Source organism: Notolepis coatsorum (assembly GCF_963971535.1).
Source record: "Notolepis coatsorum genome assembly, chromosome: 4".
In the NCBI taxonomy this organism is placed as follows: Eukaryota; Metazoa; Chordata; class Actinopteri; order Aulopiformes; family Paralepididae; genus Notolepis; species Notolepis coatsorum.
In genome coordinates, this window is record NC_140168.1 from 15835767 (window position 1) to 15861759 (window position 25993).

General features: G+C 41.0%; 1 protein-coding gene across 1 annotated transcript; it reads right to left on the minus strand.

Annotated features, from left to right (window-relative positions):
* Positions 1-25779, minus strand: LOC311226421 (DNA replication licensing factor MCM6-like; the record flags this gene model as incomplete). Its single annotated transcript, XM_084311847.1, has 4 exons — positions 1-195; positions 598-726; positions 1269-1424; positions 25717-25779. 4 exons carry the CDS (start codon positions 25777-25779, stop codon positions 1-3), a joined length of 543 nt encoding a protein of 180 aa, XP_084167973.1.
* Between the last annotated feature and the right edge of the window lie 214 nt (positions 25780-25993).

Here is a 25993-nt window from a genome sequence, read left to right on the forward strand (position 1 = left end):
TCAGGTGACCCTCCTTCTCTCTGTACGCACCTCGTCACAGCAGTGCATGCGGGCCATGCCCTCCGAGAGACGGATCATGCTCTCGAGCTGCCGCACCGTGATTCGCCAGGCTGACTTGGACACGCCCCCGGAGCCGTCGCGCTGGCGGAGCCGCTTGTACTGCTCCACGATGAACTCCTTGGATTCGCTGGAGATCTATACGTGGGCGGGGGGAATTTATTTTTTTGATCACAGAGACAATTAGGAATTACGAGAGAATGAATGAATGAATGAAAAAGTTAATTTTAAAAACATTAAAAAAATAAATATAAGGAATTATAAAGAAAAAGGTCAAGAGCAATGTGTTTGGTTAGCAGACATGTCCAAAAAAGGAGTAGAGGGAAGCTAAGCTTATTGATCCCTACCCCCTTACATTTATATTTGTTCTTCCAATAATTTTACTAGATATAACATAATTTAGTGTATTACAATATAGAATATACTTTTACTTATATTAAAAGATTACAAGAAAAAAAAACTTGAGAGTCCACCCAAATGAACTTTCGGGAGTTGTATAGTTCTGCACAGGGTTAGGGAAAGGGACTTCGTGATTCACACCTTGGGTTTGAATTGCCTGGCGAAGAGCAGATATCTGCGGATCTCATCCAGAGTATACAGTCTGTCCACCGACTCCTCCAAGCGAGAGTGCAGGTCCACGATGCGCCTGGCGATGGCGTAGTCTGTCACCTAACACACACACACACAGTCATTTAACTTTAGAAGCCACAAAATGGGGGCGCTGTACTATGGTATAATTAACCCTTTCACTACCACACTACAGAAGGTTGACCGTTCCCTACCACACTACCTGAGACGGTTAACCGAAAGGGTTAACCTTCTGTAGTAGTGTGGTTGTGAAAGGGTTAACCCTTTGTCGTGTGGCAGTGAAAGGGTTCAACTTCTGTAGTGTCACAGTGAAAGGGTTAACCTTCTGTATTGTCAGTGAAAGGATTAACCCTTTGGTAGTGTGGTAGTGAAAGGGTTAACCACACATTATTTGCATTTATTTTAAATTTGTTGGACCTTATGGTGTTCTTGTTCTGTTCTTGACTTATTGTTATGTTTCTTCTTGACTTGTTTAAAGAAGACTTGTACGGCCCATGGGGACATTAACGTGTGTTGTCAGGCCTTACAAATAAATTTGATTTGATTTGATTTAACTTTAGAAGCCACAAAATGGGGTGCTCTATTAACAACCACACACAGTTGTCGAACGGAGACATGTTCACCTCATTGCAGTCGTCCACCAGGATGAAGAAGAGGTCGAAGCGGCTCATGATGGGCGCGCTCAGGTTGACGTTCTGCTTCAGACTCTTGCTGCGGTCGTAGCGGCCGCCCACCGGGTTGGCCGCTGCCAGTATGGAGGTGCGGGCGTTCAGGGTGGCCTGAGAGAGGCGGGGGGCGGAGAGGAGAGCAGAGTGGATGTCAAAGTTTGATCCTACTGAAATGTGGGAAAACGTTTTTTCCTGTGTATTTGATGCTTTGTTTTCGAGAAAATGCATGAGAATATTATTTTTCTTCCTATTCCTAGAGTGTTAGAGGCAGGGGTGTAAACCCAGAAGGTGTAAAAAGTACCCAGAAATTATACTTACCGGTAAGTTAAAGTATGGGTACAGTCTCAAAATCGTACTCAAGTAAAAGTCAGAGTATCTGGCTAAAAACACACTTGAGTGAAAGTCAAAACGTTTCTACTTTTAAATGTACTTAAGTACTAAAAAGTGAAAGTAAAAACTTTCAGGCTTTCTAGGCTTGCACAAGGACCAATCAGCATGGGGATGGGCGGGTTAATTTTCCATTGATAGGGATTTGATTGGCTGTTTTTAAATAAAGTGCGGCCGCAGGATTAATAACGTTAATGTTAGTTCGGCCAGAGAAACAAATACTAATTCAAATTGTTGGACCTGCGAGATTTGTACGTTGTAGGTCTGCATTTTAATGTAAGGAGTAAAAAGTATGTTTTTTTTCTCTTAAATGTAATTGAGTAAAAGTACAAGTATACAAACCTAATAATACTCGCGTAAAGTACAAATCCCCCAAAACAGTACTTAAGTATTGTAACAAAGTAGGCAGGGGTGTAAAAAGTACCCAGAAATTATACTTAAGTGAAAGTATGGGTACCGTCTCAAAATCTTACTCAAGTAAAAGTCAGAGTATCTGGCTAAAAACAACACTTGAGTGAAAGTCAAAACGTTTCTACTTTTAAATGTACTTAAGTACTAAAAAGTTAAAGTAAAAACTTTACTAACAAATATACACTGCATCACAGAGTGACAGTACCATATTCCTGGACTTTTACATTTAAAACAACATTGTCAATATTACACTTACTGTACACTTAATGTAGATCTCTGTATTTTTTACTGTATATTTTATATCAGATTGTACACACATAACAGAGGAAATGTGAATGTGAAATGTGGATCACGGACCGTAGTTTATTATTATTATGTTATTCTTAGGCTTATTTTATTCCTTATTCTTAGGCAATCTTTTGTTATTCGTATTCGTGATTTGTTTTGTCTAACTAAATGTTTACTGTGAGCGATTTGTAGTGCCAAATTTCCCTGGGGATGATTAAAGTATTTCTATTCTATTCTATTCTATTCTATTCTATTCTATTCTATACTATTATTACTATTATTAATAGATTTGTACTTTGTAGGTCTGCATTTTAAATGTAAGGAGTAAAAAGTATGTTTTTTTTTCTCTGAAATGTAATTGAGTAAAAATATACAAACCTAATAATACTCGCGTAAAGTACAAATCCCCCAAAACAGTACTTAAGTATTGTAACAAAGTACAATTACTCAAGTACTTTACACCCCTGGTTAGAGGTGAATGAGAGGAGGAGAGGACGTGTGTTTTACCTTGACGCCAGCGTTTAGAGGTGAATGAGAAGAGGAGAGGACGTGTGTTTTACCTTGACGCCAGCGTTAAGAGGTGAATGAGAGGAGGAGAGGACGTGTGTTTTACCTTGACGCCAGCGTTAGAGGTGAATGAGAGGAGGAGAGGACGTGTGTTTTACCTTGACGCCAGCGTTAGAGGTGAATGAGAGGAGGAGAGGACGTGTGTTTTACCTTGACGCCAGCTTTAGAGGTGAATGAGAGGAGGAGGATGTGTGTTTTACCTTGACGCCAGCGTTAGAGGTGAATGAGAGGAGGAGAGGATGTGTGTTTTACCTTGACGCCAGCGTTAAAGGTCAACCTCCACGTTGTATTTTTGTTCAATAAACAATGTGGACTAGGCCAACAGTGGCTTTCATGAAGAAGGGAAAAAAAAGTATTGAAATTGACCCAGTTTTAGCGTTTTTAACAAACATTTTGTCTGCCCAACACAATCACCACGCACATGCATATTTTAATCAATGGTTCATAACGTGCGTGTGTAATCGAAATGATCGTCACAACAGGTGCAGGACAACAGGGGGCTCACCAGGGGGCGCTGAGAGTCACACAGCTAGTGGCAGGCAGAGAGCCTTGCTACCATAGATATATGCTTGTTACTACTAGCCGAATGAAAATGTATCTGTTTCACCTCACTATTGCTCCGTGATTATAGCCATCCATCCATCTCTAAAGCTAACCACTATTTGTAAAAGCCACAACCACGTTACCATATTTGTAATAATGTAAATCATTGTGTCGTTGTACACATATTGTGTTTATAACGTTAGTAAATAACATAGCTTAGCTTGGTAGCTATTAAGAGTGAGAGATTAAGAGTGAGAGATTAAGAGTGAGTGAGACAGTAAGAGTGAGACATTAAGAGTGAGACAGTACGAGTGAGACATTAAGAGTGAGAGATTAAGAGTGAGTGAGACAGTAAGAGTGAGACATTAAGAGTGAGACAGTAAGAGTGAGAGATTAAGAGTGAGAGATTAAGAGTGAGTGAGACAGCAAGAGTGAGACATTAAGAGCGAGACAGCAAGAGTGAGACATTAAGAGTGAGACAGTAAGAGTGAGACATTAAGAGTGAGACATTAAGAGTGAGTGAGACAGTAAGAGTGAGAGATTAAGAGTGAGACATTAAGAGTGAGAGATTAAGAGTGAGTGAGACATTAAGAGTGAGACAGTAAGAGTGAGACATTAAGAGTGAGACAGTAAGAGTGAGACATTAAGAGTGAGAGATTAAGAGTGAGTGAGACATTAAGAGTGAGACAGTAAGAGTGAGACATTAAGAGTGAGAGATTAAGAGTGAGAGATTAAGAGTGAGAGAGACAGTAAGAGTGAGACATTAAGAGTGAGACAGTAAGAGTGAGACATTAAGAGTGAGAGATTAAGAGTGAGTGAGACAGTAAGAGTGAGACATTACGAGTGAGACATTAAGAGTGAGACAGTAAGAGTGAGATATTAAGAGTGAGACATTAAGAGTGAGAGATTAAGAGTGAGTGAGACATTAAGAGTGAGACAGTAAGAGTGAGACAGTAAGAGTGAGACAGTAAGAGTGAGACATTAAGAGTGAGAGATTAAGAGTGAGTGAGACATTAAGAGTGAGACAGTAAGAGTGAGACATTAAGAGTGAGAGATTAAGAGTGAGAGATTAAGAGTTAGTGAGACAGTAAGAGTGAGACATTAAGAGTGAGAGATTAAGAGTGAGTGAGACATTAAGAGTGAGACATTAAGAGTGAGACAGTAAGAGTGAGACATTAAGAGTGAGAGATTAAGAGTTAGTGAGACAGTAAGAGTGAGACATTAAGAGTGAGACATTAAGAGTGAGACAGTAAGAGTGAGATATTAAGAGTGAGACATTAAGAGTGAGAGATTAAGAATGAGTGAGACATTAAGAGTGAGACAGTAAGAGTGAGACATTAAGAGTGAGAGATTAAGAGTGAGTGAGACATTAAGAGTGAGACATTAAGAGTGAGACAGTAAGAGTGAGATATTAAGAGTGAGACATTAAGAGTGAGAGATTAAGAGTGAGTGAGACATTAAGAGTGAGACAGTAAGAGTGAGACATTAAGAGTGAGAGATTAAGAGTGAGTGAGACAGTAAGAGTGAGACATTAAGAGTGAGACATTAAGAGTGAGACAGTAAGAGTGAGATATTAAGAGTGAGACATTAAGAGTGCGAGATTAAGAGTGAGTGAGACATTAAGAGTGAGACAGTAAGAGTGAGACAGTAAGAGTGAGACATTAAGAGTGAGAGATTAAGAGTGAGTGAGACATTAAGAGTGAGACAGTAAGAGTGAGACATTAAGAGTGAGAGATTAAGAGTGAGAGATTAAGAGTGAGTGAGACAGTAAGAGTGAGACAGTAAGAGTGAGACATTAAGAGTGAGAGATTAAGAGTGAGTGAGACAGTAAGAGTGAGACAGTAAGAGTGAGAGATTAAGAGTGAGAGATTAAGAGTGAGTGAGACAGCAAGAGTGAGACATTAAGAGCGAGACAGCAAGAGTGAGACATTAAGAGTGAGACAGTAAGAGTGAGACATTAAGAGTGAGAGATTAAGAGTGAGTGAGACAGTAAGAGTGAGACATTAAGAGTGAGAGATTAAGAGTGAGTGAGACATTAAGAGTGAGACAGTAAGAGTGAGACAGTAAGAGTGAGACATTAAGAGTGAGAGATTAAGAGTGAGTGAGACATTAAGAGTGAGACAGTAAGAGTGAGACATTAAGAGTGAGAGATTAAGAGTGAGAGATTAAGAGTGAGAGAGACAGTAAGAGTGAGACATTAAGAGTGAGACAGTAAGAGTGAGGCATTAAGAGTGAGAGATTAAGAGTTAGTGAGACAGTAAGAGTGAGACATTAAGAGTGAGACATTAAGAGTGAGACAGTAAGAGTGAGATATTAAGAGTGAGACATTAAGAGTGAGAGATTAAGAGTGAGTGAGACATTAAGAGTGAGACAGTAAGAGTGAGACATTAAGAGTGAGAGATTAAGAGTGAGTGAGACAGTAAGAGTGAGACATTAAGAGTGAGACATTAAGAGTGAGACAGTAAGAGTGAGATATTAAGAGTGAGACATTAAGAGTGAGAGATTAAGAGTGAGTGAGACATTAAGAGTGAGACAGTAAGAGTGAGACATTAAGAGTGAGAGATTAAGAGTGAGTGAGACAGTAAGAGTGAGACATTAAGAGTGAGACATTAAGAGTGAGACAGTAAGAGTGAGATATTAAGAGTGAGACATTAAGAGTGCTAGATTAAGAGTGAGTGAGACATTAAGAGTGAGACAGTAAGAGTGAGACATTAAGAGTGAGACAGTAAGAGTGAGACATTAAGAGTGAGAGATTAAGAGTGAGTGAGACATTAAGAGTGAGACAGTAAGAGTGAGACAGTAAGAGTGAGACATTAAGAGTGAGAGATTAAGAGTGAGTGAGACAGTAAGAGTGAGACATTAAGAGTGAGACAGTAAGAGTGAGACATTAAGAGTGAGAGATTAAGAGTGAGTGAGACAGTAAGAGTGAGACAGTAAGAGTGAGAGATTAAGAGTGAGAGATTAAGAGTGAGTGAGACAGCAAGAGTGAGACATTAAGAGCGAGACAGCAAGAGTGAGACATTAAGAGTGAGACAGTAAGAGTGAGACATTAAGAGTGAGACATTAAGAGTGCGAGATTAAGAGTGAGTGAGACATTAAGAGTGAGACAGTAAGAGTGAGACAGTAAGAGTGAGACATTAAGAGTGAGAGATTAAGAGTGAGTGAGACATTAAGAGTGAGACAGTAAGAGTGAGACATTAAGAGTGAGAGATTAAGAGTGAGAGATTAAGAGTGAGTGAGACAGTAAGAGTGAGACAGTAAGAGTGAGACATTAAGAGTGAGAGATTAAGAGTGAGTGAGACAGTAAGAGTGAGACAGTAAGAGTGAGAGATTAAGAGTGAGAGATTAAGAGTGAGTGAGACAGCAAGAGTGAGACATTAAGAGCGAGACAGCAAGAGTGAGACATTAAGAGTGAGACAGTAAGAGTGAGACATTAAGAGTGAGAGATTAAGAGTGAGTGAGACAGTAAGAGTGAGACATTAAGAGTGAGAGATTAAGAGTGAGTGAGACATTAAGAGTGAGACAGTAAGAGTGAGACAGTAAGAGTGAGACATTAAGAGTGAGAGATTAAGAGTGAGTGAGACATTAAGAGTGAGACAGTAAGAGTGAGACATTAAGAGTGAGAGATTAAGAGTGAGAGATTAAGAGTGAGAGAGACAGTAAGAGTGAGACATTAAGAGTGAGACAGTAAGAGTGAGGCATTAAGAGTGAGAGATTAAGAGTTAGTGAGACAGTAAGAGTGAGACATTAAGAGTGAGACATTAAGAGTGAGACAGTAAGAGTGAGATATTAAGAGTGAGACATTAAGAGTGAGAGATTAAGAGTGAGTGAGACATTAAGAGTGAGACAGTAAGAGTGAGACATTAAGAGTGAGAGATTAAGAGTGAGTGAGACAGTAAGAGTGAGACATTAAGAGTGAGACATTAAGAGTGAGACAGTAAGAGTGAGATATTAAGAGTGAGACATTAAGAGTGAGAGATTAAGAGTGAGTGAGACATTAAGAGTGAGACAGTAAGAGTGAGACATTAAGAGTGAGAGATTAAGAGTGAGTGAGACAGTAAGAGTGAGACATTAAGAGTGAGACATTAAGAGTGAGACAGTAAGAGTGAGATATTAAGAGTGAGACATTAAGAGTGCTAGATTAAGAGTGAGTGAGACATTAAGAGTGAGACAGTAAGAGTGAGACATTAAGAGTGAGACAGTAAGAGTGAGACATTAAGAGTGAGAGATTAAGAGTGAGTGAGACATTAAGAGTGAGACAGTAAGAGTGAGACAGTAAGAGTGAGACATTAAGAGTGAGTGAGACAGTAAGAGTGAGACATTAAGAGTGAGACAGTAAGAGTGAGACATTAAGAGTGAGAGATTAAGAGTGAGTGAGACAGTAAGAGTGAGACAGTAAGAGTGAGAGATTAAGAGTGAGAGATTAAGAGTGAGTGAGACAGCAAGAGTGAGACATTAAGAGCGAGACAGCAAGAGTGAGACATTAAGAGTGAGACAGTAAGAGTGAGACATTAAGAGTGAGAGATTAAGAGTGAGTGAGACAGTAAGAGTGAGACATTAAGAGTGAGATATTAAGAGTGAGTGAGACATTAAGAGTGAGACAGTAAGAGTGAGACATTAAGAGTGAGAGATTAAGAGTGAGAGATTAAGAGTGAGTGAGACAGCAAGAGTGAGACATTAAGAGTGAGACAGTAAGAGTGAGAGATTAAGAGTGAGTGAGACAGTAAGAGTGAGACATTAAGAGTGAGACAGTAAGAGTGAGACATTAAGAGTGAGAGATTAAGAGTGAGTGAGACAGTAAGAGTGAGACATTAAGAGTGAGACAGTAAGAGTGAGATATTAAGAGTGAGTGAGACAGCAAGAGTGAGACATTAAGAGCGAGACAGCAAGAGTGAGACATTAAGAGTGAGACAGTAAGAGTGAGACATTAAGAGTGAGTGAGACAGTAAGAGTGAGACATTAAGAGTGAGACATTAAGAGTGAGTGAGACATTAAGAGTGAGACATTAAGAGTGAGACATTAAGAGTGAGTGAGACATTAAGAGTGAGACAGTAAGAGTGAGACATTAAGAGTGAGACAGTAAGAGTGAGACATTAAGAGTGAGAGATTAAGAGTGAGTGAGACAGTAAGAGTGAGACATTAAGAGTGAGAGATTAAGAGTGAGAGATTAAGAGTGAGAGAGACAGTAAGAGTGAGACATTAAGAGTGAGACAGTAAGAGTGAGACATTAAGAGTGAGAGATTAAGAGTGAGTGAGACAGTAAGAGTGAGACATTACGAGTGAGACATTAAGAGTGAGACAGTAAGAGTGAGATATTAAGAGTGAGACATTAAGAGTGAGAGATTAAGAGTGAGTGAGACATTAAGAGTGAGACAGTAAGAGTGAGACAGTAAGAGTGAGACATTAAGAGTGAGAGATTAAGAGTGAGTGAGACATTAAGAGTGAGACAGTAAGAGTGAGACATTAAGAGTGAGAGATTAAGAGTGAGAGATTAAGAGTGAGAGAGACAGTAAGAGTGAGACATTAAGAGTGAGACAGTAAGAGTGAGACATTAAGAGTGAGAGATTAAGAGTTAGTGAGACAGTAAGAGTGAGACATTAAGAGTGAGACATTAAGAGTGAGACATTAAGAGTGAGATATTAAGAGTGAGACATTAAGAGTGAGAGATTAAGAGTGAGTGAGACATTAAGAGTGAGACAGTAAGAGTGAGACATTAAGAGTGAGAGATTAAGAGTGAGTGAGACAGTAAGAGTGAGACATTAAGAGTGAGACATTAAGAGTGAGACAGTAAGAGTGAGATATTAAGAGTGAGACATTAAGAGTGAGTGAGACGTTAAGAGTGAGACAGTAAGAGTGAGACATTAAGAGTGAGACAGTAAGAGTGAGACATTAAGAGTGAGAGATTAAGAGTGAGTGAGACATTAAGAGTGAGACAGTAAGAGTGAGACATTAAGAGTGAGAGATTAAGAGTGAGAGATTAAGAGTGAGTGAGACAGTAAGAGTGAGACATTAAGAGTGAGACAGTAAGAGTGAGACATTAAGAGTGAGAGATTAAGAGTGAGTGAGACAGTAAGAGTGAGACAGTAAGAGTGAGAGATTAAGAGTGAGTGAGACAGCAAGAGTGAGACATTAAGAGCGAGACAGCAAGAGTGAGACATTAAGAGTGAGACAGTAAGAGTGAGACATTAAGAGTGAGAGATTAAGAGTGAGTGAGACAGTAAGAGTGAGACATTAAGAGTGAGACATTAAGAGTGAGTGAGACATTAAGAGTGAGACAGTAAGAGTGAGACATTAAGAGTGAGAGATTAAGAGTGAGAGATTAAGAGTGAGTGAGACATTAAGAGTGAGACAGTAAGAGTGAGAGATTAAGAGTGAGTGAGACAGTAAGAGTGAGACATTAAGAGTGAGACAGTAAGAGTGAGACATTAAGAGTGAGAGATTAAGAGTGAGTGAGACAGTAAGAGTGAGACATTAAGAGTGAGACAGTAAGAGTGAGAGATTAAGAGTGAGAGATTAAGAGTGAGTGAGACAGCAAGAGTGAGACATTAAGAGCGAGACAGCAAGAGTGAGACATTAAGAGTGAGACAGTAAGAGTGAGACATTAAGAGTGAGACATTAAGAGTGAGAGATTAAGAGTGAGTGAGACATTAAGAGTGAGACAGTAAGAGTGAGACATTAAGAGTGAGAGATTAAGAGTGAGAGATTAAGAGTGAGTGAGACAGTAAGAGTGAGACATTAAGAGTGAGACAGTAAGAGTGAGACATTAAGAGTGAGAGATTAAGAGTGAGTGAGACAGTAAGAGTGAGACATTAAGAGTGAGACAGTAAGAGTGAGACATTAAGAGTGAGACATTAAGAGTGAGAGATTAAGAGTGAGTGAGACATTAAGAGTGAGACAGTAAGAGTGAGACATTAAGAGTGAGAGATTAAGAGTGAGAGATTAAGAGTGAGTGAGACAGTAAGAGTGAGACATTAAGAGTGAGACAGTAAGAGTGAGACAGTAAGAGTGAGACATTAAGAGTGAGAGATTAAGAGTGAGTGAGACATTAAGAGTGAGACAGTAAGAGTGAGACATTAAGAGTGAGAGATTAAGAGTGAGAGATTAAGAGTGAGTGAGACAGTAAGAGTGAGACATTAAGAGTGAGACAGTAAGAGTGAGACATTAAGAGTGAGAGATTAAGAGTGAGTGAGACAGTAAGAGTGAGACAGTAAGAGTGAGAGATTAAGAGTGAGAGATTAAGAGTGAGTGAGACAGCAAGAGTGAGACATTAAGAGCGAGACAGCAAGAGTGAGACATTAAGAGTGAGACAGTAAGAGTGAGACATTAAGAGTGAGAGATTAAGAGTGAGTGAGACAGTAAGAGTGAGACATTAAGAGTGAGAGATTAAGAGTGAGTGAGACATTAAGAGTGAGACAGTAAGAGTGAGACATTAAGAGTGAGAGATTAAGAGTGAGAGATTAAGAGTGAGTGAGACATTAAGAGTGAGACAGTAAGAGTGAGAGATTAAGAGTGAGTGAGACAGTAAGAGTGAGACATTAAGAGTGAGACAGTAAGAGTGAGACATTAAGAGTGAGAGATTAAGAGTGAGTGAGACAGTAAGAGTGAGACATTAAGAGTGAGACAGTAAGAGTGAGAGATTAAGAGTGAGAGATTAAGAGTGAGTGAGACAGCAAGAGTGAGACATTAAGAGCGAGACAGCAAGAGTGAGACATTAAGAGTGAGACAGTAAGAGTGAGACATTAAGAGTGAGAGATTAAGAGTGAGTGAGACAGTAAGAGTGAGACATTAAGAGTGAGACATTAAGAGTGAGTGAGACATTAAGAGTGAGACAGTAAGAGTGAGACATTAAGAGTGAGAGATTAAGAGTGAGAGATTAAGAGTGAGTGAGACAGCAATAGTGAGACATTAAGAGTGAGACAGTAAGAGTGAGACATTAAGAGTGAGAGATTAAGAGTGAGTGAGACAGTAAGAGTGAGACATTAAGAGTGAGACATTAAGAGTGAGACAGTAAGAGTGAGATATTAAGAGTGAGACATTAAGAGTGAGAGATTAAGAGTGAGTGAGACATTAAGAGTGAGACAGTAAGAGTGAGACATTAAGAGTGAGACAGTAAGAGTGAGACATTAAGAGTGAGACAGTAAGAGTGAGAGATTAAGAGTGAGAGATTAAGAGTGAGTGAGACAGCAAGAGTGAGACATTAAGAGCGAGACAGCAAGAGTGAGACATTAAGAGTGAGACAGTAAGAGTGAGACATTAAGAGTGAGTGAGACAGTAAGAGTGAGACATTAAGAGTGAGACATTAAGAGTGAGTGAGACATTAAGAGTGAGACAGTAAGAGTGAGACATTAAGAGTGAGAGATTAAGAGTGAGAGATTAAGAGTGAGTGAGACAGCAAGAGTGAGACATTAAGAGTGAGACAGTAAGAGTGAGAGATTAAGAGTGAGTGAGACATTAAGAGTGAGACAGCAAGAGTGAGACATTAAGAGTGAGACAGTAAGAGTGAGAGATTAAGAGTGAGTGAGACAGTAAGAGTGAGACATTAAGAGTGAGACATTAAGAGTGAGTGAGACATTAAGAGTGAGACAGTAAGAGTGAGACATTAAGAGTGAGAGATTAAGAGTGAGAGATTAAGAGTGAGTGAGACATTAAGAGTGAGACAGTAAGAGTGAGAGATTAAGAGTGAGTGAGACAGTAAGAGTGAGACATTAAGAGTGAGACAGTAAGAGTGAGACATTAAGAGTGAGAGATTAAGAGTGAGTGAGACAGTAAGAGTGAGACATTAAGAGTGAGACAGTAAGAGTGAGAGATTAAGAGTGAGAGATTAAGAGTGAGTGAGACAGCAAGAGTGAGACATTAAGAGTGAGAGATTAAGAGTGAGTGAGACATTAAGAGTGAGACAGTAAGAGTGAGACAGTAAGAGTGAGACATTAAGAGTGAGAGATTAAGAGTGAGTGAGACATTAAGAGTGAGACAGTAAGAGTGAGACATTAAGAGTGAGAGATTAAGAGTGAGAGATTAAGAGTGAGAGAGACAGTAAGAGTGAGACATTAAGAGTGAGACAGTAAGAGTGAGGCATTAAGAGTGAGAGATTAAGAGTTAGTGAGACAGTAAGAGTGAGACATTAAGAGTGAGACATTAAGAGTGAGACAGTAAGAGTGAGATATTAAGAGTGAGACATTAAGAGTGAGAGATTAAGAGTGAGTGAGACATTAAGAGTGAGACAGTAAGAGTGAGACATTAAGAGTGAGAGATTAAGAGTGAGTGAGACAGTAAGAGTGAGACATTAAGAGTGAGACATTAAGAGTGAGACAGTAAGAGTGAGATATTAAGAGTGAGACATTAAGAGTGAGAGATTAAGAGTGAGTGAGACATTAAGAGTGAGACAGTAAGAGTGAGACATTAAGAGTGAGAGATTAAGAGTGAGTGAGACAGTAAGAGTGAGACATTAAGAGTGAGACATTAAGAGTGAGACAGTAAGAGTGAGATATTAAGAGTGAGACATTAAGAGTGCTAGATTAAGAGTGAGTGAGACATTAAGAGTGAGACAGTAAGAGTGAGACATTAAGAGTGAGACAGTAAGAGTGAGACATTAAGAGTGAGAGATTAAGAGTGAGTGAGACATTAAGAGTGAGACAGTAAGAGTGAGACAGTAAGAGTGAGACATTAAGAGTGAGAGATTAAGAGTGAGTGAGACAGTAAGAGTGAGACATTAAGAGTGAGACAGTAAGAGTGAGACATTAAGAGTGAGAGATTAAGAGTGAGTGAGACAGTAAGAGTGAGACAGTAAGAGTGAGAGATTAAGAGTGAGAGATTAAGAGTGAGTGAGACAGCAAGAGTGAGACATTAAGAGCGAGACAGCAAGAGTGAGACATTAAGAGTGAGACAGTAAGAGTGAGACATTAAGAGTGAGACATTAAGAGTGCGAGATTAAGAGTGAGTGAGACATTAAGAGTGAGACAGTAAGAGTGAGACAGTAAGAGTGAGACATTAAGAGTGAGAGATTAAGAGTGAGTGAGACATTAAGAGTGAGACAGTAAGAGTGAGACATTAAGAGTGAGAGATTAAGAGTGAGAGATTAAGAGTGAGTGAGACAGTAAGAGTGAGACAGTAAGAGTGAGACATTAAGAGTGAGAGATTAAGAGTGAGTGAGACAGTAAGAGTGAGACAGTAAGAGTGAGAGATTAAGAGTGAGAGATTAAGAGTGAGTGAGACAGCAAGAGTGAGACATTAAGAGCGAGACAGCAAGAGTGAGACATTAAGAGTGAGACAGTAAGAGTGAGACATTAAGAGTGAGAGATTAAGAGTGAGTGAGACAGTAAGAGTGAGACATTAAGAGTGAGAGATTAAGAGTGAGTGAGACATTAAGAGTGAGACAGTAAGAGTGAGACAGTAAGAGTGAGACATTAAGAGTGAGAGATTAAGAGTGAGTGAGACATTAAGAGTGAGACAGTAAGAGTGAGACATTAAGAGTGAGAGATTAAGAGTGAGAGATTAAGAGTGAGAGAGACAGTAAGAGTGAGACATTAAGAGTGAGACAGTAAGAGTGAGGCATTAAGAGTGAGAGATTAAGAGTTAGTGAGACAGTAAGAGTGAGACATTAAGAGTGAGACATTAAGAGTGAGACAGTAAGAGTGAGATATTAAGAGTGAGACATTAAGAGTGAGAGATTAAGAGTGAGTGAGACATTAAGAGTGAGACAGTAAGAGTGAGACATTAAGAGTGAGAGATTAAGAGTGAGTGAGACAGTAAGAGTGAGACATTAAGAGTGAGACATTAAGAGTGAGACAGTAAGAGTGAGATATTAAGAGTGAGACATTAAGAGTGAGAGATTAAGAGTGAGTGAGACATTAAGAGTGAGACAGTAAGAGTGAGACATTAAGAGTGAGAGATTAAGAGTGAGTGAGACAGTAAGAGTGAGACATTAAGAGTGAGACATTAAGAGTGAGACAGTAAGAGTGAGATATTAAGAGTGAGACATTAAGAGTGCTAGATTAAGAGTGAGTGAGACATTAAGAGTGAGACAGTAAGAGTGAGACATTAAGAGTGAGACAGTAAGAGTGAGACATTAAGAGTGAGAGATTAAGAGTGAGTGAGACATTAAGAGTGAGACAGTAAGAGTGAGACAGTAAGAGTGAGACATTAAGAGTGAGTGAGACAGTAAGAGTGAGACATTAAGAGTGAGACAGTAAGAGTGAGACATTAAGAGTGAGAGATTAAGAGTGAGTGAGACAGTAAGAGTGAGACAGTAAGAGTGAGAGATTAAGAGTGAGAGATTAAGAGTGAGTGAGACAGCAAGAGTGAGACATTAAGAGCGAGACAGCAAGAGTGAGACATTAAGAGTGAGACAGTAAGAGTGAGACATTAAGAGTGAGAGATTAAGAGTGAGTGAGACAGTAAGAGTGAGACATTAAGAGTGAGATATTAAGAGTGAGTGAGACATTAAGAGTGAGACAGTAAGAGTGAGACATTAAGAGTGAGAGATTAAGAGTGAGAGATTAAGAGTGAGTGAGACAGCAAGAGTGAGACATTAAGAGTGAGACAGTAAGAGTGAGAGATTAAGAGTGAGTGAGACAGTAAGAGTGAGACATTAAGAGTGAGACAGTAAGAGTGAGACATTAAGAGTGAGAGATTAAGAGTGAGTGAGACAGTAAGAGTGAGACATTAAGAGTGAGACAGTAAGAGTGAGATATTAAGAGTGAGTGAGACAGCAAGAGTGAGACATTAAGAGCGAGACAGCAAGAGTGAGACATTAAGAGTGAGACAGTAAGAGTGAGACATTAAGAGTGAGTGAGACAGTAAGAGTGAGACATTAAGAGTGAGACATTAAGAGTGAGTGAGACATTAAGAGTGAGACATTAAGAGTGAGACATTAAGAGTGAGTGAGACATTAAGAGTGAGACAGTAAGAGTGAGACATTAAGAGTGAGACAGTAAGAGTGAGACATTAAGAGTGAGAGATTAAGAGTGAGTGAGACAGTAAGAGTGAGACATTAAGAGTGAGAGATTAAGAGTGAGAGATTAAGAGTGAGAGAGACAGTAAGAGTGAGACATTAAGAGTGAGACAGTAAGAGTGAGACATTAAGAGTGAGAGATTAAGAGTGAGTGAGACAGTAAGAGTGAGACATTACGAGTGAGACATTAAGAGTGAGACAGTAAGAGTGAGATATTAAGAGTGAGACATTAAGAGTGAGAGATTAAGAGTGAGTGAGACATTAAGAGTGAGACAGTAAGAGTGAGACAGTAAGAGTGAGACATTAAGAGTGAGAGATTAAGAGTGAGTGAGACATTAAGAGTGAGACAGTAAGAGTGAGACATTAAGAGTGAGAGATTAAGAGTGAGAGATTAAGAGTGAGAGAGACAGTAAGAGTGAGACATTAAGAGTGAGACAGTAAGAGTGAGACATTAAGAGTGAGAGATTAAGAGTTAGTGAGACAGTAAGAGTGAGACATTAAGAGTGAGACATTAAGAGTGAGACATTAAGAGTGAGATATTAAGAGTGAGACATTAAGAGTGAGAGATTAAGAGTGAGTGAGACATTAAGAGTGAGACAGTAAGAGTGAGACATTAAGAGTGAGAGATTAAGAGTGAGTGAGACAGTAAGAGTGAGACATTAAGAGTGAGACATTAAGAGTGAGACAGTAAGAGTGAGATATTAAGAGTGAGACATTAAGAGTGAGTGAGACGTTAAGAGTGAGACAGTAAGAGTGAGACATTAAGAGTGAGACAGTAAGAGTGAGACATTAAGAGTGAGAGATTAAGAGTGAGTGAGACATTAAGAGTGAGACAGTAAGAGTGAGACATTAAGAGTGAGAGATTAAGAGTGAGAGATTAAGAGTGAGTGAGACAGTAAGAGTGAGACATTAAGAGTGAGACAGTAAGAGTGAGACATTAAGAGTGAGAGATTAAGAGTGAGTGAGACAGTAAGAGTGAGACAGTAAGAGTGAGAGATTAAGAGTGAGTGAGACAGCAAGAGTGAGACATTAAGAGCGAGACAGCAAGAGTGAGACATTAAGAGTGAGACAGTAAGAGTGAGACATTAAGAGTGAGAGATTAAGAGTGAGTGAGACAGTAAGAGTGAGACATTAAGAGTGAGACATTAAGAGTGAGTGAGACATTAAGAGTGAGACAGTAAGAGTGAGACATTAAGAGTGAGAGATTAAGAGTGAGAGATTAAGAGTGAGTGAGACATTAAGAGTGAGACAGTAAGAGTGAGAGATTAAGAGTGAGTGAGACAGTAAGAGTGAGACATTAAGAGTGAGACAGTAAGAGTGAGACATTAAGAGTGAGAGATTAAGAGTGAGTGAGACAGTAAGAGTGAGACATTAAGAGTGAGACAGTAAGAGTGAGAGATTAAGAGTGAGAGATTAAGAGTGAGTGAGACAGCAAGAGTGAGACATTAAGAGCGAGACAGCAAGAGTGAGACATTAAGAGTGAGACAGTAAGAGTGAGACATTAAGAGTGAGACATTAAGAGTGAGAGATTAAGAGTGAGTGAGACATTAAGAGTGAGACAGTAAGAGTGAGACATTAAGAGTGAGAGATTAAGAGTGAGAGATTAAGAGTGAGTGAGACAGTAAGAGTGAGACATTAAGAGTGAGACAGTAAGAGTGAGACATTAAGAGTGAGAGATTAAGAGTGAGTGAGACAGTAAGAGTGAGACATTAAGAGTGAGACAGTAAGAGTGAGACATTAAGAGTGAGACATTAAGAGTGAGAGATTAAGAGTGAGTGAGACATTAAGAGTGAGACAGTAAGAGTGAGACATTAAGAGTGAGAGATTAAGAGTGAGAGATTAAGAGTGAGTGAGACAGTAAGAGTGAGACATTAAGAGTGAGACAGTAAGAGTGAGACAGTAAGAGTGAGACATTAAGAGTGAGAGATTAAGAGTGAGTGAGACATTAAGAGTGAGACAGTAAGAGTGAGACATTAAGAGTGAGAGATTAAGAGTGAGAGATTAAGAGTGAGTGAGACAGTAAGAGTGAGACATTAAGAGTGAGACAGTAAGAGTGAGACATTAAGAGTGAGAGATTAAGAGTGAGTGAGACAGTAAGAGTGAGACAGTAAGAGTGAGAGATTAAGAGTGAGAGATTAAGAGTGAGTGAGACAGCAAGAGTGAGACATTAAGAGCGAGACAGCAAGAGTGAGACATTAAGAGTGAGACAGTAAGAGTGAGACATTAAGAGTGAGAGATTAAGAGTGAGTGAGACAGTAAGAGTGAGACATTAAGAGTGAGAGATTAAGAGTGAGTGAGACATTAAGAGTGAGACAGTAAGAGTGAGACATTAAGAGTGAGAGATTAAGAGTGAGAGATTAAGAGTGAGTGAGACATTAAGAGTGAGACAGTAAGAGTGAGAGATTAAGAGTGAGTGAGACAGTAAGAGTGAGACATTAAGAGTGAGACAGTAAGAGTGAGACATTAAGAGTGAGAGATTAAGAGTGAGTGAGACAGTAAGAGTGAGACATTAAGAGTGAGACAGTAAGAGTGAGAGATTAAGAGTGAGAGATTAAGAGTGAGTGAGACAGCAAGAGTGAGACATTAAGAGCGAGACAGCAAGAGTGAGACATTAAGAGTGAGACAGTAAGAGTGAGACATTAAGAGTGAGAGATTAAGAGTGAGTGAGACAGTAAGAGTGAGACATTAAGAGTGAGACATTAAGAGTGAGTGAGACATTAAGAGTGAGACAGTAAGAGTGAGACATTAAGAGTGAGAGATTAAGAGTGAGAGATTAAGAGTGAGTGAGACAGCAATAGTGAGACATTAAGAGTGAGACAGTAAGAGTGAGACATTAAGAGTGAGAGATTAAGAGTGAGTGAGACAGTAAGAGTGAGACATTAAGAGTGAGACATTAAGAGTGAGACAGTAAGAGTGAGATATTAAGAGTGAGACATTAAGAGTGAGAGATTAAGAGTGAGTGAGACATTAAGAGTGAGACAGTAAGAGTGAGACATTAAGAGTGAGACAGTAAGAGTGAGACATTAAGAGTGAGACAGTAAGAGTGAGAGATTAAGAGTGAGAGATTAAGAGTGAGTGAGACAGCAAGAGTGAGACATTAAGAGCGAGACAGCAAGAGTGAGACATTAAGAGTGAGACAGTAAGAGTGAGACATTAAGAGTGAGAGATTAAGAGTGAGTGAGACAGTAAGAGTGAGACATTAAGAGTGAGAGATTAAGAGTGAGTGAGACATTAAGAGTGAGACAGTAAGAGTGAGACATTAAGAGTGAGAGATTAAGAGTGAGAGATTAAGAGTGAGTGAGACAGCAAGAGTGAGACATTAAGAGTGAGACAGTAAGAGTGAGAGATTAAGAGTGAGTGAGACATTAAGAGTGAGACAGCAAGAGTGAGACATTAAGAGTGAGACAGTAAGAGTGAGAGATTAAGAGTGAGTGAGACAGTAAGAGTGAGACATTAAGAGTGAGACATTAAGAGTGAGTGAGACATTAAGAGTGAGACAGTAAGAGTGAGACATTAAGAGTGAGAGATTAAGAGTGAGAGATTAAGAGTGAGTGAGACATTAAGAGTGAGACAGTAAGAGTGAGAGATTAAGAGTGAGTGAGACAGTAAGAGTGAGACATTAAGAGTGAGACAGTAAGAGTGAGACATTAAGAGTGAGAGATTAAGAGTGAGTGAGACAGTAAGAGTGAGACATTAAGAGTGAGACAGTAAGAGTGAGAGATTAAGAGTGAGAGATTAAGAGTGAGTGAGACAGCAAGAGTGAGACATTAAGAGCGAGACAGCAAGAGTGAGACATTAAGAGTGAGACAGTAAGAGTGAGACATTAAGAGTGAGACATTAAGAGTGAGAGATTAAGAGTGAGTGAGACATTAAGAGTGAGACAGTAAGAGTGAGACATTAAGAGTGAGAGATTAAGAGTGAGAGATTAAGAGTGAGTGAGACAGTAAGAGTGAGACATTAAGAGTGAGACAGTAAGAGTGAGACATTAAGAGTGAGAGATTAAGAGTGAGTGAGACAGTAAGAGTGAGACATTAAGAGTGAGACAGTAAGAGTGAGACATTAAGAGTGAGACATTAAGAGTGAGAGATTAAGAGTGAGTGAGACATTAAGAGTGAGACAGTAAGAGTGAGACATTAAGAGTGAGAGATTAAGAGTGAGAGATTAAGAGTGAGTGAGACAGTAAGAGTGAGACATTAAGAGTGAGACAGTAAGAGTGAGACAGTAAGAGTGAGACATTAAGAGTGAGAGATTAAGAGTGAGTGAGACATTAAGAGTGAGACAGTAAGAGTGAGACATTAAGAGTGAGAGATTAAGAGTGAGAGATTAAGAGTGAGTGAGACAGTAAGAGTGAGACATTAAGAGTGAGACAGTAAGAGTGAGACATTAAGAGTGAGAGATTAAGAGTGAGTGAGACAGTAAGAGTGAGACAGTAAGAGTGAGAGATTAAGAGTGAGAGATTAAGAGTGAGTGAGACAGCAAGAGTGAGACATTAAGAGCGAGACAGCAAGAGTGAGACATTAAGAGTGAGACAGTAAGAGTGAGACATTAAGAGTGAGAGATTAAGAGTGAGTGAGACAGTAAGAGTGAGACATTAAGAGTGAGAGATTAAGAGTGAGTGAGACATTAAGAGTGAGACAGTAAGAGTGAGACATTAAGAGTGAGAGATTAAGAGTGAGAGATTAAGAGTGAGTGAGACATTAAGAGTGAGACAGTAAGAGTGAGAGATTAAGAGTGAGTGAGACAGTAAGAGTGAGACATTAAGAGTGAGACAGTAAGAGTGAGACATTAAGAGTGAGAGATTAAGAGTGAGTGAGACAGTAAGAGTGAGACATTAAGAGTGAGACAGTAAGAGTGAGAGATTAAGAGTGAGAGATTAAGAGTGAGTGAGACAGCAAGAGTGAGACATTAAGAGCGAGACAGCAAGAGTGAGACATTAAGAGTGAGACAGTAAGAGTGAGACATTAAGAGTGAGAGATTAAGAGTGAGTGAGACAGTAAGAGTGAGACATTAAGAGTGAGACATTAAGAGTGAGTGAGACATTAAGAGTGAGACAGTAAGAGTGAGACATTAAGAGTGAGAGATTAAGAGTGAGAGATTAAGAGTGAGTGAGACAGCAATAGTGAGACATTAAGAGTGAGACAGTAAGAGTGAGACATTAAGAGTGAGAGATTAAGAGTGAGTGAGACAGTAAGAGTGAGACATTAAGAGTGAGACATTAAGAGTGAGACAGTAAGAGTGAGATATTAAGAGTGAGACATTAAGAGTGAGAGATTAAGAGTGAGTGAGACATTAAGAGTGAGACAGTAAGAGTGAGACATTAAGAGTGAGACAGTAAGAGTGAGACATTAAGAGTGAGACAGTAAGAGTGAGAGATTAAGAGTGAGAGATTAAGAGTGAGTGAGACAGCAAGAGTGAGACATTAAGAGCGAGACAGCAAGAGTGAGACATTAAGAGTGAGACAGTAAGAGTGAGACATTAAGAGTGAGAGATTAAGAGTGAGTGAGACAGTAAGAGTGAGACATTAAGAGTGAGAGATTAAGAGTGAGTGAGACATTAAGAGTGAGACAGTAAGAGTGAGACATTAAGAGTGAGAGATTAAGAGTGAGAGATTAAGAGTGAGTGAGACAGCAAGAGTGAGACATTAAGAGTGAGACAGTAAGAGTGAGAGATTAAGAGTGAGTGAGACAGTAAGAGTGAGACATTAAGAGTGAGACAGTAAGAGTGAGACATTAAGAGTGAGAGATTAAGAGTGAGTGAGACAGTAAGAGTGAGACATTAAGAGTGAGACAGTAAGAGTGAGAGATTAAGAGTGAGAGATTAAGAGTGAGTGAGACAGCAAGAGTGAGACATTAAGAGCGAGACAGTAAGAGTGAGACATTAAGAGTGAGACAGTAAGAGTGAGAGATTAAGAGTGAGACAGTAAGAGTGAGACATTAAGAGTGAGAGATTAAGATTGAGTGAGACAGTAAGAGTGAGACATTAAGAGTGAGAGATTAAGAGTGAGACAGTAAGAGTGAGACATTAAGAGTGAGACAGGCGAGCAGTGAGACAGGCGAGCAGTGAGACAGGCGAGCAGTGAGACAGGGAGCAGTGAGACAGGCGAGCAGTGAGACAGGCGAGCAGTGAGACAGGCGAGCAGTGAGACAGGCGAGCAGTGAGACAGGCGAGCAGTGAGACAGGGAGCAGTGAGACAGGGAGCAGTGAGACAGGCGAGCAGTGAGACAGCCAAGCAGTGAGACAGGTGTGCAGTGAGACAGGGAGCAGTGAGACAGGCGAGCAGTGAGACAGGCGAGCAGTGAGAGGTGTGCAGTGAGACATGTGTGCAGTGAGACAGGCGAGCAGTGAGACAGGCGAGCAGTGAGACAGGAGAGCAGTGAGACAGGGAGCAGTGAGACAGGGAGCAGTGAGACAGGCGAGCAGTGAGACAGGCGAGCAGTGAGACAGGCGAGCAGTGAGACAGGGAGCAGTGAGACAGGCGAGCAGTGAGACAGGCGAGCAGTGAGACAGGGAGCAGTGAGACAGGGAGCAGTGAGACAGGCGAGCAGTGAGACAGCCAAGCAGTGAGACAGGTGTGCAGTGAGACAGGGAGCAGTGAGACAGGCGAGCAGTGAGACAGGCGAGCAGTGAGAGGTGTGCAGTGAGACATGTGTGCAGTGAGACAGGCGAGCAGTGAGACAGGCGAGCAGTGAGACAGGAGAGCAGTGAGACAGGGAGCAGTGAGACAGGCGAGCAGTGAGACAGGCGAGCAGTGAGACAGGTGTGCAGTGAGACAGGCGATCAGTGAGACAGGCGAGCAGTGAGACAGGAGAGCAGTGAGACAGGGAGCAGTGAGACAGGGAGCAGTGAGACTGGCGAGCAGTGAGACAGGGTGCAGTGAGATAGGCGAGCAGTGAGACAGGCGAGCAGTGAGACAGGTGAGCAGTGAGACAGGTGAGCAGTGAGACAGGCGAGCAGTGAGACAGGCGAGCAGTGAGACAGGCGAGCAGTGAGACAGGTGAGCAGTGAGACAGGCGAGCAGTGAGACAGGCGAGCAGTGAGACAGGGAGCAGTGAGACAGGCGAGCAGTGAGACAGGCGAGCAGTGAGACAGGTGTGCAGTGAAAGGGTTAACCCGCTGTCACGTGGCACTGAAAGGGTTAACCGTCTGTAATGTGGTAGTGAAAGGGTTAACCTTCTGTAGTGTGGTAGTGAAAGGGTTAACCCGCTGTCGTGTGGTAGTGAAAGGGTTAACAGGCTGTCACATGGCAGTGAAAGGGTTAACCTTCTGTAGTGTGGTAGTGAAAGGGTTAACCCGCTGTCACGTGGCAGTGAAAGGGTTAACCCGCTGTCGTGTGGTAGTGAAAGGGTTAACCCGTTGTTGCGTGACAGTGAAAGGGTTAACAGGCTGTCAGGTGGCAGTGAAAGGGTTAACCCGCTGTCACGTGGCAGTGAAAGGGTTAACCCGCTGTCACGTGGCAGTGAAAGGGTTAACCTGCTGTCGTGTGGTAGTGAAAGGGTTAACCTGCTGTCGTGTGGTAGTGAAAGGGTTAACCGTCTGTAATGTGGTAGTGAAAGGGTTAACCTTCTGTAGTGTGGTAGTGAAAGTGTTAACACGCTGTCATGTGGTAGTGAAAGGGTTAACCTTCTGTAGTGTGGTAGTGAAAGGGTTAACCCGCTGTCACGTGGCAGTGAAAGGGTTAACCTGCTGTCGTGTGGTAGTGAAAGGGTTAACATGCTGTCGCGTGGCAGTGAAAGTGTTAACCCGCTGTCACGTGGCAGTGAAAGGGTTAACATGCTGTCGTGTGGTAGTGAAAGGGTTAACCTTCTGTAGTGTGGTAGTGAAAGGGTTAACATGCTGTCGTGTGGTAGTGAAAGGGTTAACCCGCTGTCACGTGGCAGTGAAAGGGTTAACCCGCTGTCACGTGGCAGTGAAAGGGTTAACCCGCTGTCACGAGGCAGTGAAAGGGTTAACCCGCTGTAGTGTGGCAGTGAAAGGGTTAACTCGCTGTCACGTGGCAGTGAAAGGGTTAACCCGCTGTCACGAGGCAGTGAAAGGGTTAACCCGCTGTAGTGTGGCAGTGAAAGGGTTAACCTGTTGTCACGTGGCAGTGAAAGGGTTAACCCGCTGTAGTGTGGCAGTGAAAGGGTTAACATGCTGTGGCAGTGAAAGTGTTAACCCGCTGTCACGTGGCAGTGAAATGGTTAACATGCTGTCGTGTGGTAGTGAAAGGGTTAACCTTCTGTAGTGTGGTAGTGAAAGGGTTAACATGCTGTCGTGTGGTAGTGAAAGGGTTAACCTTCTGTAGTGTGGTAGTGAAAGGGTTAACATGCTGTCGTGTGGTAGTGAAAGGGTTAACCTTCTGTAGTGTGGCAGTGAAAGGGTTAACATGCTGTCGTGTGGTAGTGAAAGGGTTAACCTGCTGTCGTGTGGTAGTGAAAGGTTACCGGTTCGATTGCCGCTCCTCCCGGGCAGCGTGTGTCCAAGTGTCCTTGAGCAAGACACTTAACCCCTAATTGCTCCTGATGAGCAGGTTGGCACCTTGCATGGTCGCCTCCGCCGTCGGTGTGTGAACGTCTGAGGGAATGGGTCAAATGTGAGGAACAAATTGTAAAGCGCTTTATAAATGCAGCCATTTACACACACACACACACACACACACACACACACACACACACACACACACACACACACACACACACACACACACACACACACACACACACACACACACACACACACACACACACACATTTCTGTGTGGAGTCTGCATGTTCTCCCCGTGCTCGCAAGGGTTTCCCCCCCGATAAGATAAACCCAATGGAAAAACATGCACAACAACAAGATCGTGGCGTCCTTGACGAAGACGGACAGGAGCACATGGATTGGTCCCCTGGCGCGGCTCACGTTGTGCCTGTCTGCTCCCGGCTGCCCTTGGGGGGGAAGGACGACGGGATGGGTTAATCGCAGATACGAATTGCATGCATGCATCGCATGTGTGCCAATTGATGACCTCGGAGCAGGTCCTAAATTATTATTATTATTACACACGCACGCACATATGTTTTTTCTTATTGTAAAGCGCTATATAAATGCAGCCATTTACACACACACAGACACACGCACGCACACACACACAGGATGTAAACAAGACGAAAGACTTTCTCTGGTCTGCATCCCCTTAACAATGTTATGTATTGAGCTGTACCTTACTGTACCCATCCTGCAATCTGTTCACTCAATTAACCAATTTAAAAAAAAAAAAAAAAAAAAAAAAAAAAGAGTAAAAGGGCGGGAAAATATAACGCAGCTTAACCACGCTTAACGCAGATTTTTTTTTTTTTTTTCGCTCGTTGCCCCTTTAACCCATGACCAATGTACCAAAACAGACTTCCTTCCACCTTCTCAATTGCATATCCAGAGCAACAGCATTTATATATATATATATATTGTGTTTAGCCAAAGTTAAATTCCACAATCAAGCTTACCGGCTCTCCACCATATGACTGTTAATCTCCTTTCTCCCTTTAACTCTAATAGATCTAAATCAACAACAAGGGTACTCATCATATATTGTTCAACTGGCTAGTGGCTAGCTAGAACGAAGGCTATATGATGACATTTAGCTTTTAATGTGATTTGATTGGTCTGAACTTCTGAAGCCACACCTCACCTGGAATCCCCCTGGTGGGCGTTTTGATGTGCAAAGACCAACCACATTTGAATTAAGCTAGAATCGTATTGGCTAATAATAAAAAAAAAAAAAAAAAAAAAAAAAAAAATGTAAATGGATGCCAAGGTAGAGTTGATTCAATCAATCAAAAATAATGCTACCAGAGAGGCGTGTGTACCTGCCTGCAGTGTAAGATATAGAGAGGGGGCAGTTTCGCATTTCCCCAGGAGGGGAGATAGATTCTGCCAGCGACGCACTCTTATTGGAAAATTATTATAACACAGAGATGAAAAATAATGATTTTCTAGTATTGTAAACTATGGATGAGTCAACAGGTAAAAACAAAAAATATATATATTAACATTTTTTAACTGGTCACATTTTTGGAGAAGCTTGGCTCCCATGAATAATCGCCACTGCGTTGGCAGTGGCTCTACTTTCTGTTGTAGTGGCCTGCTGTAGTGCATAGAAAGTATTGAGCTCATTTTCCAAGGAGACATCAGTGTTCATCAGTGTGCCTTTGTAGTCTGTCATCGTTCTGAGGCCCTGCCACATACCCATGGAATCAGCCTGTTCAAACTAATGTAAGTTCTACTTTATCCCTGTACCGCCCCCTTTGCCTCCATCACTGTTCTCCGTAGGTTGTCGTGCGCCGCCTTGTGCCCGTCCATGGTGCCCGTCACGAGCCTGACGTTGTCGGCTGAGCGAGCGCATTCAGAGCTTGGCGGACTTTTGTCTACCCAAGGCTTTTGATTTGGGAAAAATCTAAATTGAGGTGGAGGGGACTACTATAGAACCATAATCAAAAATGCGAAGTATCAAAAACAGTGTTTAATCTCTAATGGTATCTCACTGTCACTGCACTGGTATATAAAAAGAAAAAAA